Source organism: Crinia signifera, chromosome 1 (assembly GCF_055691185.1).
Source record: "Crinia signifera chromosome 1, ASM5569118v1, whole genome shotgun sequence".
NCBI classification, from domain to species: domain Eukaryota; kingdom Metazoa; phylum Chordata; class Amphibia; order Anura; family Myobatrachidae; genus Crinia; species Crinia signifera.
Genome location: NC_139217.1, coordinates 39,897,257 through 39,910,213, shown reverse-complemented (window position 1 = coordinate 39,910,213; position 12,957 = coordinate 39,897,257). Strand labels below are relative to the sequence as shown.

The following is a 12,957-nucleotide window of genomic DNA, read 5'->3' as shown; positions in this document are numbered from 1 at the left end:
GATCAGGCTTTTCATGAGTACCCCCTTCTCACAATTTGAAATATCCACAGGACTTTCAAGTGGAGTGGAAGTGAGCGGTATGCATGTCCTTTTATTAAGGAGTAGTAGTGGAGGAATAGTGTGTAGTCAGGAATCGGGCCCTCTGTGTCTGGCCCCTGGCTGTGTACTGTCTCTGGGGTTCCTGCTAACGCCTGTAGGATTAATGTTGCTGCTTCCTCCACCGGTGGCAGTGGGGGCAGATGAACGCTGATGTCTGAGGGCAGCGCAGGAAGCTCCAGTGGATAGCTGGTCAGGCAAAAGTATGAGGAGATGCTGCAGGTGGAACAATAAGTGATGCAACAGTTCATCTCCACGGCAACAGGAGACTTCTTCCACCATTAGGAGAGGCCTAAGAAACGTATGTGAAATTTGCCATTAGCGTTCTCCTGTTGAGCAGGGCGGCGTTACAGAATATAGCCCCTGCTTCAGAAACGGGATTGTTGTTTTGCTGCTGATGAGAACCTAGGTTGGTATCTCCGCTCACGTACCGCCGCTTGTACTACTGGTTCACAGGTCAGCACTTTCTGTAAATTGCTCAGCACTGTTCTGCCAAAATAGCTGAACAAGCAAGCGCAGGCCGTGCCGTGTAATCAGCCGCTCCGCTCCCGCTCCAGCTGGAGATTCTTTCTGGGGAAGAGACAAAAGCCTGGCTGGGAACTTGCTGCCAACTTACGGAGCTGCCAAGCCAAGACAATGAGCCAAGTGGGAGTGGGAGGCACGTCAAAGGCAACAATTCCAGAAGGTGCCAGAGAGCAGTGACTTTGATATACATGGAAACCAGGCGAGAGGCCACCCTCTATGGGCAGCTGCTAAGCAGCCAATTTTAACGTCTAGCGCTGGGCATTGTGGGTCCTGTCAGCTCTGTGGCATTAGGCTTCCCAAGCACAAAACCCAGCCTTGGCCTGGGAGGAAATTCCTTAAGGTAGCATTAAGAAGAGCATGACACTCACATCATGTCACTGCCCCTGACAGAATCAACTATCTCCTGATATACTCTGTGCTGCTGGGGAACCCTGCTCCCTAAGGTGCATACACACTGGCTCAGTGCATACATGCAGAGCGATTTTCACCCGGCCCAGCGATTTTCACGGGGGGAGCTCACCGCTAATCACCTGGCCATATACTAGCAGATTTTGAGCTGAAAGTAGCTCATACACCAAAAGTGAGCTACTTTCAGCTCAAAATGGCCTAGTGTATGTATATGGGCCTTTACACTATATGGGGCCTATTTATTATATAATTTTCATGGTAAAATCCCCCAAACACCCATTTAAGGATCCCCCGAATGTATCAGGAGAGACCGCAGCAGGAATCTCCACCGGCAGCTGCATCATCCATAGGTTTTTATGGGGGGATGCGATTCTGCCCGAAGTATCACTATAGGGCAGCATTGCACCTGGTTCCCTGGGCTACTGCCATTCTATTGTAGCCTGTGGGCTGCAGGCTGCACTGCCGGAAGCCTCCTACTGCAGATGGCTGCTGAGACTCCGGGGCTCCTCCTCATTCTCTTTGCACCGGGAAGGTGAAGTCACTGTTGCTAGGGAGGAGAAGGTCACTGCATCCCGGGAGCACAACAGGAGGCTCCCCAGGCAGCCTACCCTACAACTGTAACTTTTTGGCAGGTACAGTACTGTTTTTTTTATTGCCTGTACTGGCCAAAAAGTTTTTGTAATAGTTTTCTGGGTCTCCAACTCTCCATTGAAAGTATAGGAAATGGGGCCTGGACCCGTGGCCATGCCCCCTATCCAGATTTGTACCAGTTTCTGCCCTTCATATGTTGGAGGGTTTGGGACAGGAGATAAGGGGGGTGGGGCGGTATGTGGGAGGATGCGGAAAGAAGCCCATAGGTTTCTATAGGGCAAAGCCAGAAAAAGGCATTACCCTATGATACACCCCCCCCCCCCCCCAAGCTGATACAACGTAGCCACCGTAACTCTCCGAGATTTGATAAATCTCCCCTTTAGGCTGATTATTTTCCCATAATACACTGCATGGGGGGGGGGATAGAGCACTGTAGGGTGTGAGGTTCCGTGTGCACATTCACGCCTCGCGGAATGAGGGTCACTCGGGTCAGGAGAGCAGAGATCTGGGGCTGCCGGCTGAACACGGAACAAAGGGGGGAATGCGATGGGTCCTAGCTGCCAGTGTTTCTAGCTTATGTCAGGGTTACAGGGTTATTCCAATGCATAATCGAAAGATCAGTAAGAAGCTGTTATATACATTATATATACCGAAGATGCATTGGTAAGGAATTAAGGGATAAGGTTAGACACAAAGGTCACCAATCAGTCCCGGAACCGTTACCTTATGTGGAAACACCAAAACCTGGAAGAAGATCCTATACCTAGATGCCGAATTAAATGCGTACTCAAGAGCGCCCCGCCTTGCTGCTGGCCGGGTCATCAAAAGGCGAAAGGAGTTGAAATGTTCCAGTGAGGAACTTTGATGAGCCTAAGAGTTAAGGCGCAGTAATGACCTGCTAATCATTTTCACACCGTCAGGCATGGTATGTGATAGAGGAGCAGCCATCAGCCGCAGCACCCCTTGTTCCTATAAGAATTATGTCACATAGAATCAGGTCTGCTTGAGATCATTTAGGGAAGCGAGTCACACAGCTGCATCGGCCCAGCACGTTCCCCCCCCCTCTCTTCTTCCTGAGAGAATGAGACTTCTGAAGATGGGCATCTAAGTATAGAAAGTGTTCTAAGCTGACCTGACAGCCACCGACACTGGAGAAATCGTCCGGAAATCAGAGCCAGCGCTCAGCAATTAAATAGGGCCTGTGTTTTAACACCTGAGACGTGGCCTTCGAAAGTCCAGTTAATATTTAGCTGCGCCAAATGTCAACCTGGCCCCGGTCGCTGACTGATCGTAAGGGGTTAGAGTTTCATGGTGACTACACAAATCAGCCGATTTTATACCTTAGGGCCTGCCATGATGGTTTCTCTCCTAGTTCCGACTTTGAATGGACTCTGCTTTGGTCTATTGTATGGTGACCGTATCTGAGCAGAACTACTGTATTCTCCGATCAATTCCACTGACGGAGTAGAGAATATTCCTGGAGACTGAGACTGGCATGTGCAATAGCGCATTCGTTCTGGGTCGGAGGTCACAACTCCGGCTGTCCGGGGGTCCTCGAAGTATAGGAGGCGACGCAGGAGAAAAATTATAGGTACCCATGATACTTCATAATCTAAGGATCTTATTCTGGTCCGTTATTTCTGTGCATGTGCAGACGCAGGGTGCGTGCGGCCATGGTGCATGCGTCCACTGTTAGCTGGGTGCACGCACCCAAGATTGGAAGCGTGGGGTGGTGGGCTGGGGGACTTGCCCATGGAAATCGCTCGGTAACGTGCGAGCCGGGGGCGGGCAGCTGACATCACCGGATTTTATATGCGCGCACTCACCACATCTTTGATGTTTGATGCATCTGGTGGACTCGCAAGGCTGCAAATACGCAGCCTTGCGAGTCAACCAGAATAAGGTCCTAAGAGTACTACCAGCTGGCTGCAAATACATGGCCTACTTTGAGATGTAGGCCCTTATACTGGTTCACTCTCAAAGGCAAATTCCTTCTCATGTGCGCTGCAGGTGGGGCAGATGTAACATGCGCAGAGAGAATTACATTTGGGAGAGTTATTTTGTTTCTGTGCAGGGTTATTTTTACACTGCAATATAGATCTCACCCCATAGATCTCAATATAAAACCCCACCCAAATCTAACTCTCTCTGCACATGTTACATCTGCCCCCACCTGCAGTGCACATGGTTTTGTCCATGTGAGAAGGATTTTGCCTTTGCGAGTGAACCAGAATAAGGGGCGTACTGCTTGCGTACATTCCCAATGGCCTGAGATCTGTACAGATGTGTCTAAAGGCCCCCATACACTAGGGCTACTATCGCATGCAAGCCTACTCACCTTAATGGGATACTATGTATCCTCAGTGCAGCGGTGACAATTTCTGGAGCCGATACGATGCACATGGGACCACGCATCGGATCGGAATCATAAGTAAATGACACAATTTGATAATCGATAGTCTTTAACCGATCCACTCACGTCAGTCTTAGAAATATGGCCGGAATTTGCTATTCCCTTTCACACGGTGCTGCTACAGCTCTCATCCACAGTCTCATCTCTCATTTTCTATTTTAACGACAATGCATCATCCTGCTTTCTGCCCATCAATCTCTGCTTCACTCCATAGTAGGTGCAAAACTTCCCCTCTTATCCCCCTAGATCTACCTCTGACCTGCACCTCTTCTCCATCTCTCATTACCTCTTATAAGACGTTTTCACTGCCACCACCCACTTATTTAATGTTTCGATTGGCCAAGAAATATTTTAGTGCTTGAGTACTAAGGACGAGCCTGAATGGTCTTCAGCACATGCACTAAAAGGTGAGCAGCTTGGGCTGTAATGATGTCATTGTAGTGACACGTTATTATATCAAAAGAGGGCGGAGCTTACCTTTGTATACATATACAGGAGATGGTGGGGATCATGTTATGCAAGGGTGGAGTGGAGAGATGAAAGTCCATGATCTCCTGATGCCTTAAGACCTGGCATCCCCCCATGAACCAAGGCCATGCAACTCAGGGATGCTTCACAGTTGCAGTCATTCCCAGGTTTTTGGGTGCTCATTTTCAGAGGTTCTGCCGGTTATCTGTGATCCTCCAACCTGGGCATTCTTCCTGTCTGCCCCTTCATACCAATGAAAATGTCCCTCCCAAAATGGCTGCTGCCTGCTTCTCCGAGGTGGCTGCTGCAATGACAATGGCGTGGCAGCCCGGAACAGTTGTCCCCAAAGTATCTCCAGTACCCACAAGCCATCCATCCATCACGCCTAAGTCACCTGTTTCTACGCCACTGCAGTGGTGTGTCAGGTTGGGGATGGACTGGCAACACCTATCACCATATTCTGCATGTAAAACATAGAATAACGAGATGAATATATTTCTCCTTGAGCCAAGTCAGTCGCTGCGTAACGTAATGCAGGGAAGGGTTAATGTTCCCTGCGTCACGAAGACAAGAGGTTAAAGGATTATAGAGAAGAAAGGGGCAGTCTTTTCTCTCAGAAACACTGGCTGTTTACTTCAGCAACCGCTACCCACAGTATAGACAAGATGCTAATTGTGTGGCTGCTCTAATTAAGCAGAGATGACCAACGCACAAGGCTTCCAGGCAGCTAATGACCAGATGGTGTGATGCTTAAATAGCTTCAAACCTTAACCCCGAGACCTGTTAATGAATGACAAGCCTTTCTGCCAACTTCCTACCCAGCCGATTGGGGGAATCGCCCCGGCACAGTCTTTTTCTCAGTACTCGTAGTGAGGGTTACAGCACAGATGGGTCTCATCTCCGCGCCATCAGAACGTGCCACACAAAAGCGGCAGGATCAGGGCTATAGCGCTAGGAATTATAGTTCCCCGCAGACAATCATTGGTAGGTCACTGTAGCGACCAGAGTTGTTCATGTTATAAGAAAGCAAAATAGAACTTGGGACAGATTTATGAAAGGGGCGAAACGCGCTAGTATTTCTTTTAGATCTCTTGTCGGTGGTACCTATGCATGGGGAAACTCCTGTAATCGATATAGCGGTGGTACTTTAGCAGTACCTGTCATTAATGATGGAGGGGTCCTAAAGTCCACCATTTGCAATTCCAACGGAGGCAGCAGAGGAGGAGCAGCATGATTTCAAGGATGCCCTTGTTATAGCGGAATTCTGGAATCCACCTATAGTTGCGTTCCTGAGCACCAAGTTACCATGAGTCTCCTTGCGGCATGAATAAGTTTTGATGGATGTCCAATATTCATCAATAGATAAGTTGCTACCATGTTTTAGAGGTGTCAGATGAGTCACTGGCTCAATGGGCCGATCAAAATAGGTCAACAGTCAACATACAGTGGACATTCAGCAGGTCGGCTGGGTCACTGGCGTAACTATAGCACCGCAGCCCCCGCCACTGCGGGGGGGCGTTGTGCATATGGGGGCGCTGGGGGCTACTATGCTAGTTACACCTCCCCCCAATCCCCCGCAGGCTTACCTATTTCACTGGTCCCGGCAGGTCCGTTCTTCTGCTGAGGACCACCACAAAATGGCTGCCCCCATATAGCATACAGTTCTCTGAAACTGTCTGCTGGATGGGGGCGGCCATTTTGTGGTGGTCCTCAGCAGAAGAACGGAGCCGCCGGGACCAGCGCGAAAGGTAAGGCTGCGGGGGATTGGGGGGGCTTTGAATGGGCAGCGCCCAAAACGTAGCTACGCCGCTGGACTGGGTCAACAGGTTTTCAGGGTCAATTGGTCGACAGTAAAAGGCAGACACCACAAAAGTTCATCACAGTCAAAAGGCTGCCATGTGAATGGATGACACAAAAAATGTCAACATGGGTTTTGTTGGTTTATTTTGTTGTCATTTTATAAGCCAATTTAGCAGAAAGTGTACCCTGGCTCAATCCGCTCTATGGGGGGAATCTAATAGGGCGAAAGACTCAGAGAGTGAGAGATTTGGTAAGAAATCTCCATTTTTTTAAATTATTTACACGGCAAAACCAGTTTTCTTACCAAATCTCTCACTTTCTGAATCTCTCAGCCTATTAAGTTTAACCCTATAAATATTGTCGTCGCCTCCCTCACTGGAAAAAGTTGATCCCCTTCCCTCTATGGTACCGGCTCATTGTCAGGGTATTCCCTTTGGCCGTTACTATGTACAGTAACTATGGGCCTTATTCTGGTTGGAGCGGCCGGGCCGTTCGCGTACGTCCCGGGATTTTTTATGATCTGCGCATGCGTACATTCGCTAATGCGCAGGCGCGACCACTCACCAACGCTTACGGACGGGTCTCTACGTGCGAAAAAACCTGTACGCGAGTGTACGGGTATTGGGGGCGGCACAGGGGCGTGAAGAGGGGTGCGGCCGAAATAATGAGGGAAAATGGGCGTAAATATGGGCGTACACGGGGGTGTGCACCAAAAATGAGCGGTGCTACTACCGCACGATCGACTAAAGCACCGTTCATTTCGGACACAAAACAGGCGGCCGCCAACCGCCATCTCAAACCACCCCTACAGATACCGCATGCCAGCGTGCGCCTGGGTTAGCTAATTTACGCGGATTACTACCAAACACATACACCTGAATGTAATAAGCAATACTGCAGTCTATTAAGTCCAAACCATGAATTCACTACCTGCAAGCCACACACAGCACTCTAACACATTGGAAGGTTATCTTTCTATACTTCTCTACATTTAAAGGTTTGTTTAATTTAAGGCAAGAATCTTTGTAAGACCTGCTTATATATGCTAAGGTAGGTATTTGTTAAACAGGTCGACACATTCACTACGTGCTTTCATAGACTTTACACAGTAGCACACTCAATCTACACAAGTCGACATGTGTCAACGTGTTCACTCTAATACAAACATAGGTTTTGTATTTATGATACAATAACATAATCCACATCTAACACCTACAAAGGATGTTTCAGCAATGTTTTAAGCCCATGGCCACTATTTAGCACATTAATTAATTCAATCAATTAATTAATTTTCATAATTATAGTTGAAAGGCAACATTTGCAGGTCCATATATATGAAGGGTATGTCAGCGTACACGGACGTACGCTCACTCTCACGAGCGGTGACATAAGCTGAGTTTTCTATGGAAAACAATAGGGACCCGTCCGTGCAAGCTGGCGTACGCTCAGATCTCCGCAAGAAGGCGGTGGGAAGACGGACGAGAGACGTCCGTAAACGGCGGCGTACGCTCAGTTGTACGCCAGTTGTCGGAGTGTAAGGGCTGGCCCGTCCGTGTACGTTGGCGTACGCTCATTTGTACGCCACTCCCCTTCTACGTTGTTTCTGGCCGTACGTATGCGGCAGTGTTGTGGGTGGACTTAACCCCAACGACCGCGTGCGGCTAGCGTACGTTAATAGCGAACGTACGCACGTTTGGCCGCTCCGATCAGAATAACCTCCAGTGTAACTATCTGTCTCCTATGAGGCAGCAGCCATTTTTGTAGGGACATTTTCAATGGGGGTAGGCATGATGTTACACCTGACAAGCAATGTTCCCTCTAACTTTTCGAAGGCTGTGTGCGGCAAAAGATTTTGGCTGTGCAACTTTGGAAGGAAATTAAAATTTTTGTGCGTCACTTATATATAACTGGAAAATTACGTTCAGCATTTGTGTTAACTTTACATCAAAATGATATTAAACATTTAAACATTCAAAACACAGCACACAATGTAGTTAATGGGTGAAACACACATTAATTGAGTCCACAACTCCAAAAAGGGACCACTGCTGCTTTGTGCGCTCTGTTGTAATGTCTGTGCGCACACTTGTCGAGTTGTGCACGTGCGCACAGCTTAGAGGGAACACTGCTGACAAGTATCTGCATGTCCAGACAGTGCATACCAACATTGGTGGCAGTGAAGGAGGGACAGGACAACGTGCCTAAAATAAGGGGGCTTGGCCTCTCGATCAGGGGGCATGGTCTGTGTTTGCGGCACTACTGCGAGCCCAGGACTAGTTTTTGCTGCTGCAGAGAATAGACACTGCCGGCTCTAGGCAGGATGCAGGACCACCCTAAAAAATGGGAAGGCTCCGTGAAAATCGAGACAGTTGGGGTATGCAGTGGTAGCAGTTGCCCCTACAGACCTGCAGCGCCCACAGGCTACCCAGCCCCTGCATACCACCGCGGGATCGGCAGGCACTATTACTACACCACTGCTGAATTAGTCACATACTGCAATGCACTTGTGGGTGGTAATAATATTGGGTGAATTTTGGGGGCGTGACCTTGAGGTGAAGGGACGTGGCCTTCAAATTGCGTCACTCGTGCGAGGCCACACAGCGTTTTGCCACTGCTGCTCCTCTGACTGCGGGCAGGGGCGCTATGCATGTGCGGGCGCCGGGGGCTGCAGTGCTATAGTTATGTTACAGCCCGCCGCACCAACCCCCCCATCCCCAGTCTTTACCTGTGTTCAGTATGCGCTGGTCCGGTCCCGGCTCCCTTCTTCTGCTGAGGACCACCACAAAATGGCCGCCCCCATATAGCACACAGTTCTCTGAAACTGTCTGCTGTATGGGGGCGGACATTTTGTGGTGGTCCTCATAGCAGAAGAAGGGAGCCGGGACCAGCGCGTACTGACTGAACCTAGGTAAGACTGCGGGGGTTGGTGCGGCGGGTGGGTGAGTGGCTGGGCGCCCTCCCTTCAACGGCGGGGGGGCGCCCAAAATGTAGTTACGCCACTGACTGCGGGGACTCCCAACTGCCCCCTCCCCCCCTGCCGCAGAAATGTCCCCAAAAGGTCCCGCGGTAAAAAGGACAGTTGGGAGTTATGTGCAAAAGGACAAGGGCTCAGATGCACTAAGCTTCAAAAGTGATAAAATGGAGAGTGATAAACAGCCAGCCAATCAGCTCCTACCTGTCATGTCACAGACTGTGTTTGAAAACTTTCAGGCAGGAGCTGATTGGTTGGTTGTTTATCACTCTCCATTTTATCATTGTTGAAGTTTACTACATCTGGTCCTATCTCTTTAATGGTTGCGGATAGTGTCTAGATAGCTAGTAGGTCTACCCCGAAAGGTCGACAGGGTCAAAATGTCCATTTGGTCAAAATGTCGACATGAAAATGGTAGACATGAAAAGGTAGACATGAGTTTTTCTGTGTTTTTTCTTTTTGGTGTCAATGTCGACAAATGCTTTGGGCACAGTGCCTCGCTGCGCTCAGCCCACTATTAGATTCTTGCTCTACGCCGACATGGATAGTGAAGTAAGAACAAGCCGGTTCAAATAAAAAAAAAATTATGAAAAACGCACGTCTACCTTTTTTTCATGTAGACCTCTTGACCCTGTCCACAATTTGACCCTGTCGACCTTTTGACCCTTTCGAGTTTTTGACCCTGTAGACCTATAGCATGTCAACCTTTTGGGTTAGACCTACTGACTGTCTATCTAGACACTGTGAGCCAGATGTATCAAGCTTCAAAAAGTGATCAAATGGAGAGTGATAAACAACCAACCAATCAGCTGCTACTTGTCATTTTTCAAACCCACCCTGCAACATGACAGGTAGGAGCTGATTGGCTGGTGGTTTATGACTCTCCATTTTATAACTTTTTAAAGCTTGATACATCTTTACCTGTAGATCTAAAAACCAGAACCACTCTCCGGTTACCTCTCTCTACTGGGTGCCAACATCTCCCTGTAATAGCGGGTACACACGGTGAGCTATGCGCTAGTTTTCTATTCGATTTTGCTTACAGAAGCACAATCGAATAGAAAATCGAATGGGCATCGAATGTTTTTTCTACATTGGATGCAGATTCGAAACCCAATGCGCACTCCCGTGTAGTGTAAATCGAATAGATAAATCGCCTTGACAGGCAAGACTATATAGTACAGATCTGTACTACACTGTCATATCGAATGTGAACACTCTAACTTAACACGCTTCAATTTGCTTTAGATTCGATTTTCCATTAGATTTGGCATCAGATCTTTGCATTCAATTTGGCATTAAATCTGTACTTTTGCATTCGATGTGAATTTGGATATTGAATTCTGTTTAAATTCAAGGCACAGTGTACACATTCCATTTACTGGATCGAATTCGAAATTTCCTCGCCTGCACGGTCTATTTAATTTTCGCTACAGAGAAAACGGGAGCGTGCATCGAATCGAACGCAGATCGAATGCATCTTAAAAACGATTGATTTCAATTCGATTTTGCTTCTATAAGCAAAATCGAATCAAAAACCTGCCAAAATCGTGTACACCACTTAACTCAGATCCAGACACAGATCTCACCATGTGTACGCACCTTAAGACAATGGACAACAGTACGGATGGTGTAATGGTTAGCATTACTGCCTCACAGCGCTGAGGTCATGGGTTCTATTCTCACCATGGTCCTAACTGTGTGGAGTTTGTATATTCTCCCTGTGCTTGCTTGGGTTAACTCCAGGTACTCCGGATTCCTCCCACAATCCAAAAATATACTGTAAAGCTGTGTACACACACTTCGATTTGCTTTAGATTCCATTTTCTATTAGATCTGTACTTTTACATTCGATTCGATACCAATTTCACAGTGTACACATTCAATTTACTGGATTGTATTCAATATTTCCTTCGGCTGCACAGTCTATTTTTCTTTTCGATATAGAGAAAACGGGAGCGCGCATCGAATCGAATGCCAGTCAAAAGTGTCCTAAAAACCATTCGATTTCGATTAGGTTTCGATTCGATTTTGCTTCTATAAAACAGGGAAAAATCGAAGCGTGTGTACACAGCTTTAGGCTAATTGGCTCCCAACAAATTAAACCTAGAATGTCTGTGTGTGCGTGTACATGTGGTAGGAATATAGATTGTAAGCTCCACTGGGGCAGGGACTGATGTAAATGTTCATATATTTTCTGTACGTCGCTGCGGAATATGTGTGCGCTATATAAGAAACTGGTAATAAATAATAAATCTGTCTGGCCAGAGAATGAGAGCAATGCAGTCTGGCCAATCCAACAGTAAGCCACCTGCAGCTTTCCAGCTGCTGTGAAACTACAAGTCCTAGCATAACCTGTCAGCTATTAAAGGATAACATTTCCAGCACAGCTCCACAATATGCTATGGAACTACAAATACCAGCATGACCTGCCAGATATGAAGGTTAACATTTCTAGCCGACCTCTGCGACATGCTGTTGAACTACAACTCCCAGCGTACCCAGGCAGCTGTTGAGGTTAAATATTTCTAGCAGACCTCTTCAAAATGCTGTGGAACTACTACCCCCGGCAGAACCGGGCAGCTGTTAAGGTTAAACATTTCTAGTAGAGGTTGCACTGCGACAGGTTGAGCATGTCTTGGATTACAGGGCATTCAGGGACTTGTAGTTCACTTCCTAACAGGTTCCAGTTAAGCCCATCATTATTTTTTTTGAGTGAAGCGCATAACCCTGGGGTACTTACTCAGCCTGGGTTGGGATATGTAATTTCGGGTAACAGCCAACGCGTGCTCTTTTGATGCCGCCATGTCTGCCTGGTGCCCATTTACCCTCATCGCCACCTTGGTCGCCATGCTAGGAGCCTGTTGTGGTGAGTCCTGTGTCTATTGTGCTGTGTGTGTGTTTTATATGTGGGTGTGGAGCTCTGTGTTTTGTGTACATCTCTGCCCACTGCACATCCAGGTGGAACCGGCCGGTCCTTACCTATACCAGCTCACCTGCTCTCAGCTCTACCCCTCTGTGTACTGTAAACGCTCCATCCTTTCACTGCCTGGCAATGTACACACACAAGACACTGGCCAGAGGACATTAACTCCGCCAGCGCCTGGTTATTTCATCCTGAGAACAAGAACTCTCATCTATACCCACTTAGGGCCTTATTCTAGCTCACTCTTTCTGACAAAATCCTTCTTCAATGGACAAAACCATGTGCACTGCAGGTGGGGCAGATGTTACTTGCGCAGAGAGAATTCGATTTGGGTGGGGTATTACTTCAAAGTGAGATCTATATTGCAGTGTTAAATAAAGCAGCCTGTATTTTCGCTGCAAAGAAACAAAATAACTCACCCAAATCTAATTCTCTCTGCACATTTTACATCTGCCCCCCTGCAGTGCACATGGTTTTGTCCATCTAAGAAGAATTTTGTCAGAAAGAGTGAACTAGAATAAGGCCCATAGGGACAACCCAGTCCTGGGGTCTCCTGTACATGTGCCCCAGGAGTGTCAGGGTAACACTGAACAGCGTATTTGATTGTCATGGTTTGTATTTGAAACTCTCAGCGTTTAGGAGAGCGTTTAAGCAATGTGGTTCCTCGGCACAGTAAAGGTTTATTGCCATTCCATCCAGTTCTCCTCTAGTAAATTATTAGGAGGGCTGACACCAGAAACAAGAACCAGATAGACGGTA

General features: G+C 47.7%; 1 protein-coding gene across 1 annotated transcript in view; it reads right to left on the bottom strand.

Annotated features, from left to right (window-relative positions):
• The window catches only part of ATP6V1B1 (ATPase H+ transporting V1 subunit B1), a 64,254-nt gene extending 52,130 nt beyond the window's left edge, over positions 1 to 12,124 (bottom strand). The window contains exon 1 of the mRNA XM_083185998.1: positions 12,016 to 12,124. Within this exon, the coding sequence (XP_083042124.1) occupies positions 12,016 to 12,124 (109 nt within the window). The remainder of the gene's footprint in view (positions 1 to 12,015) is intronic.
• Between the last annotated feature and the right edge of the window lie 833 nt (positions 12,125 to 12,957).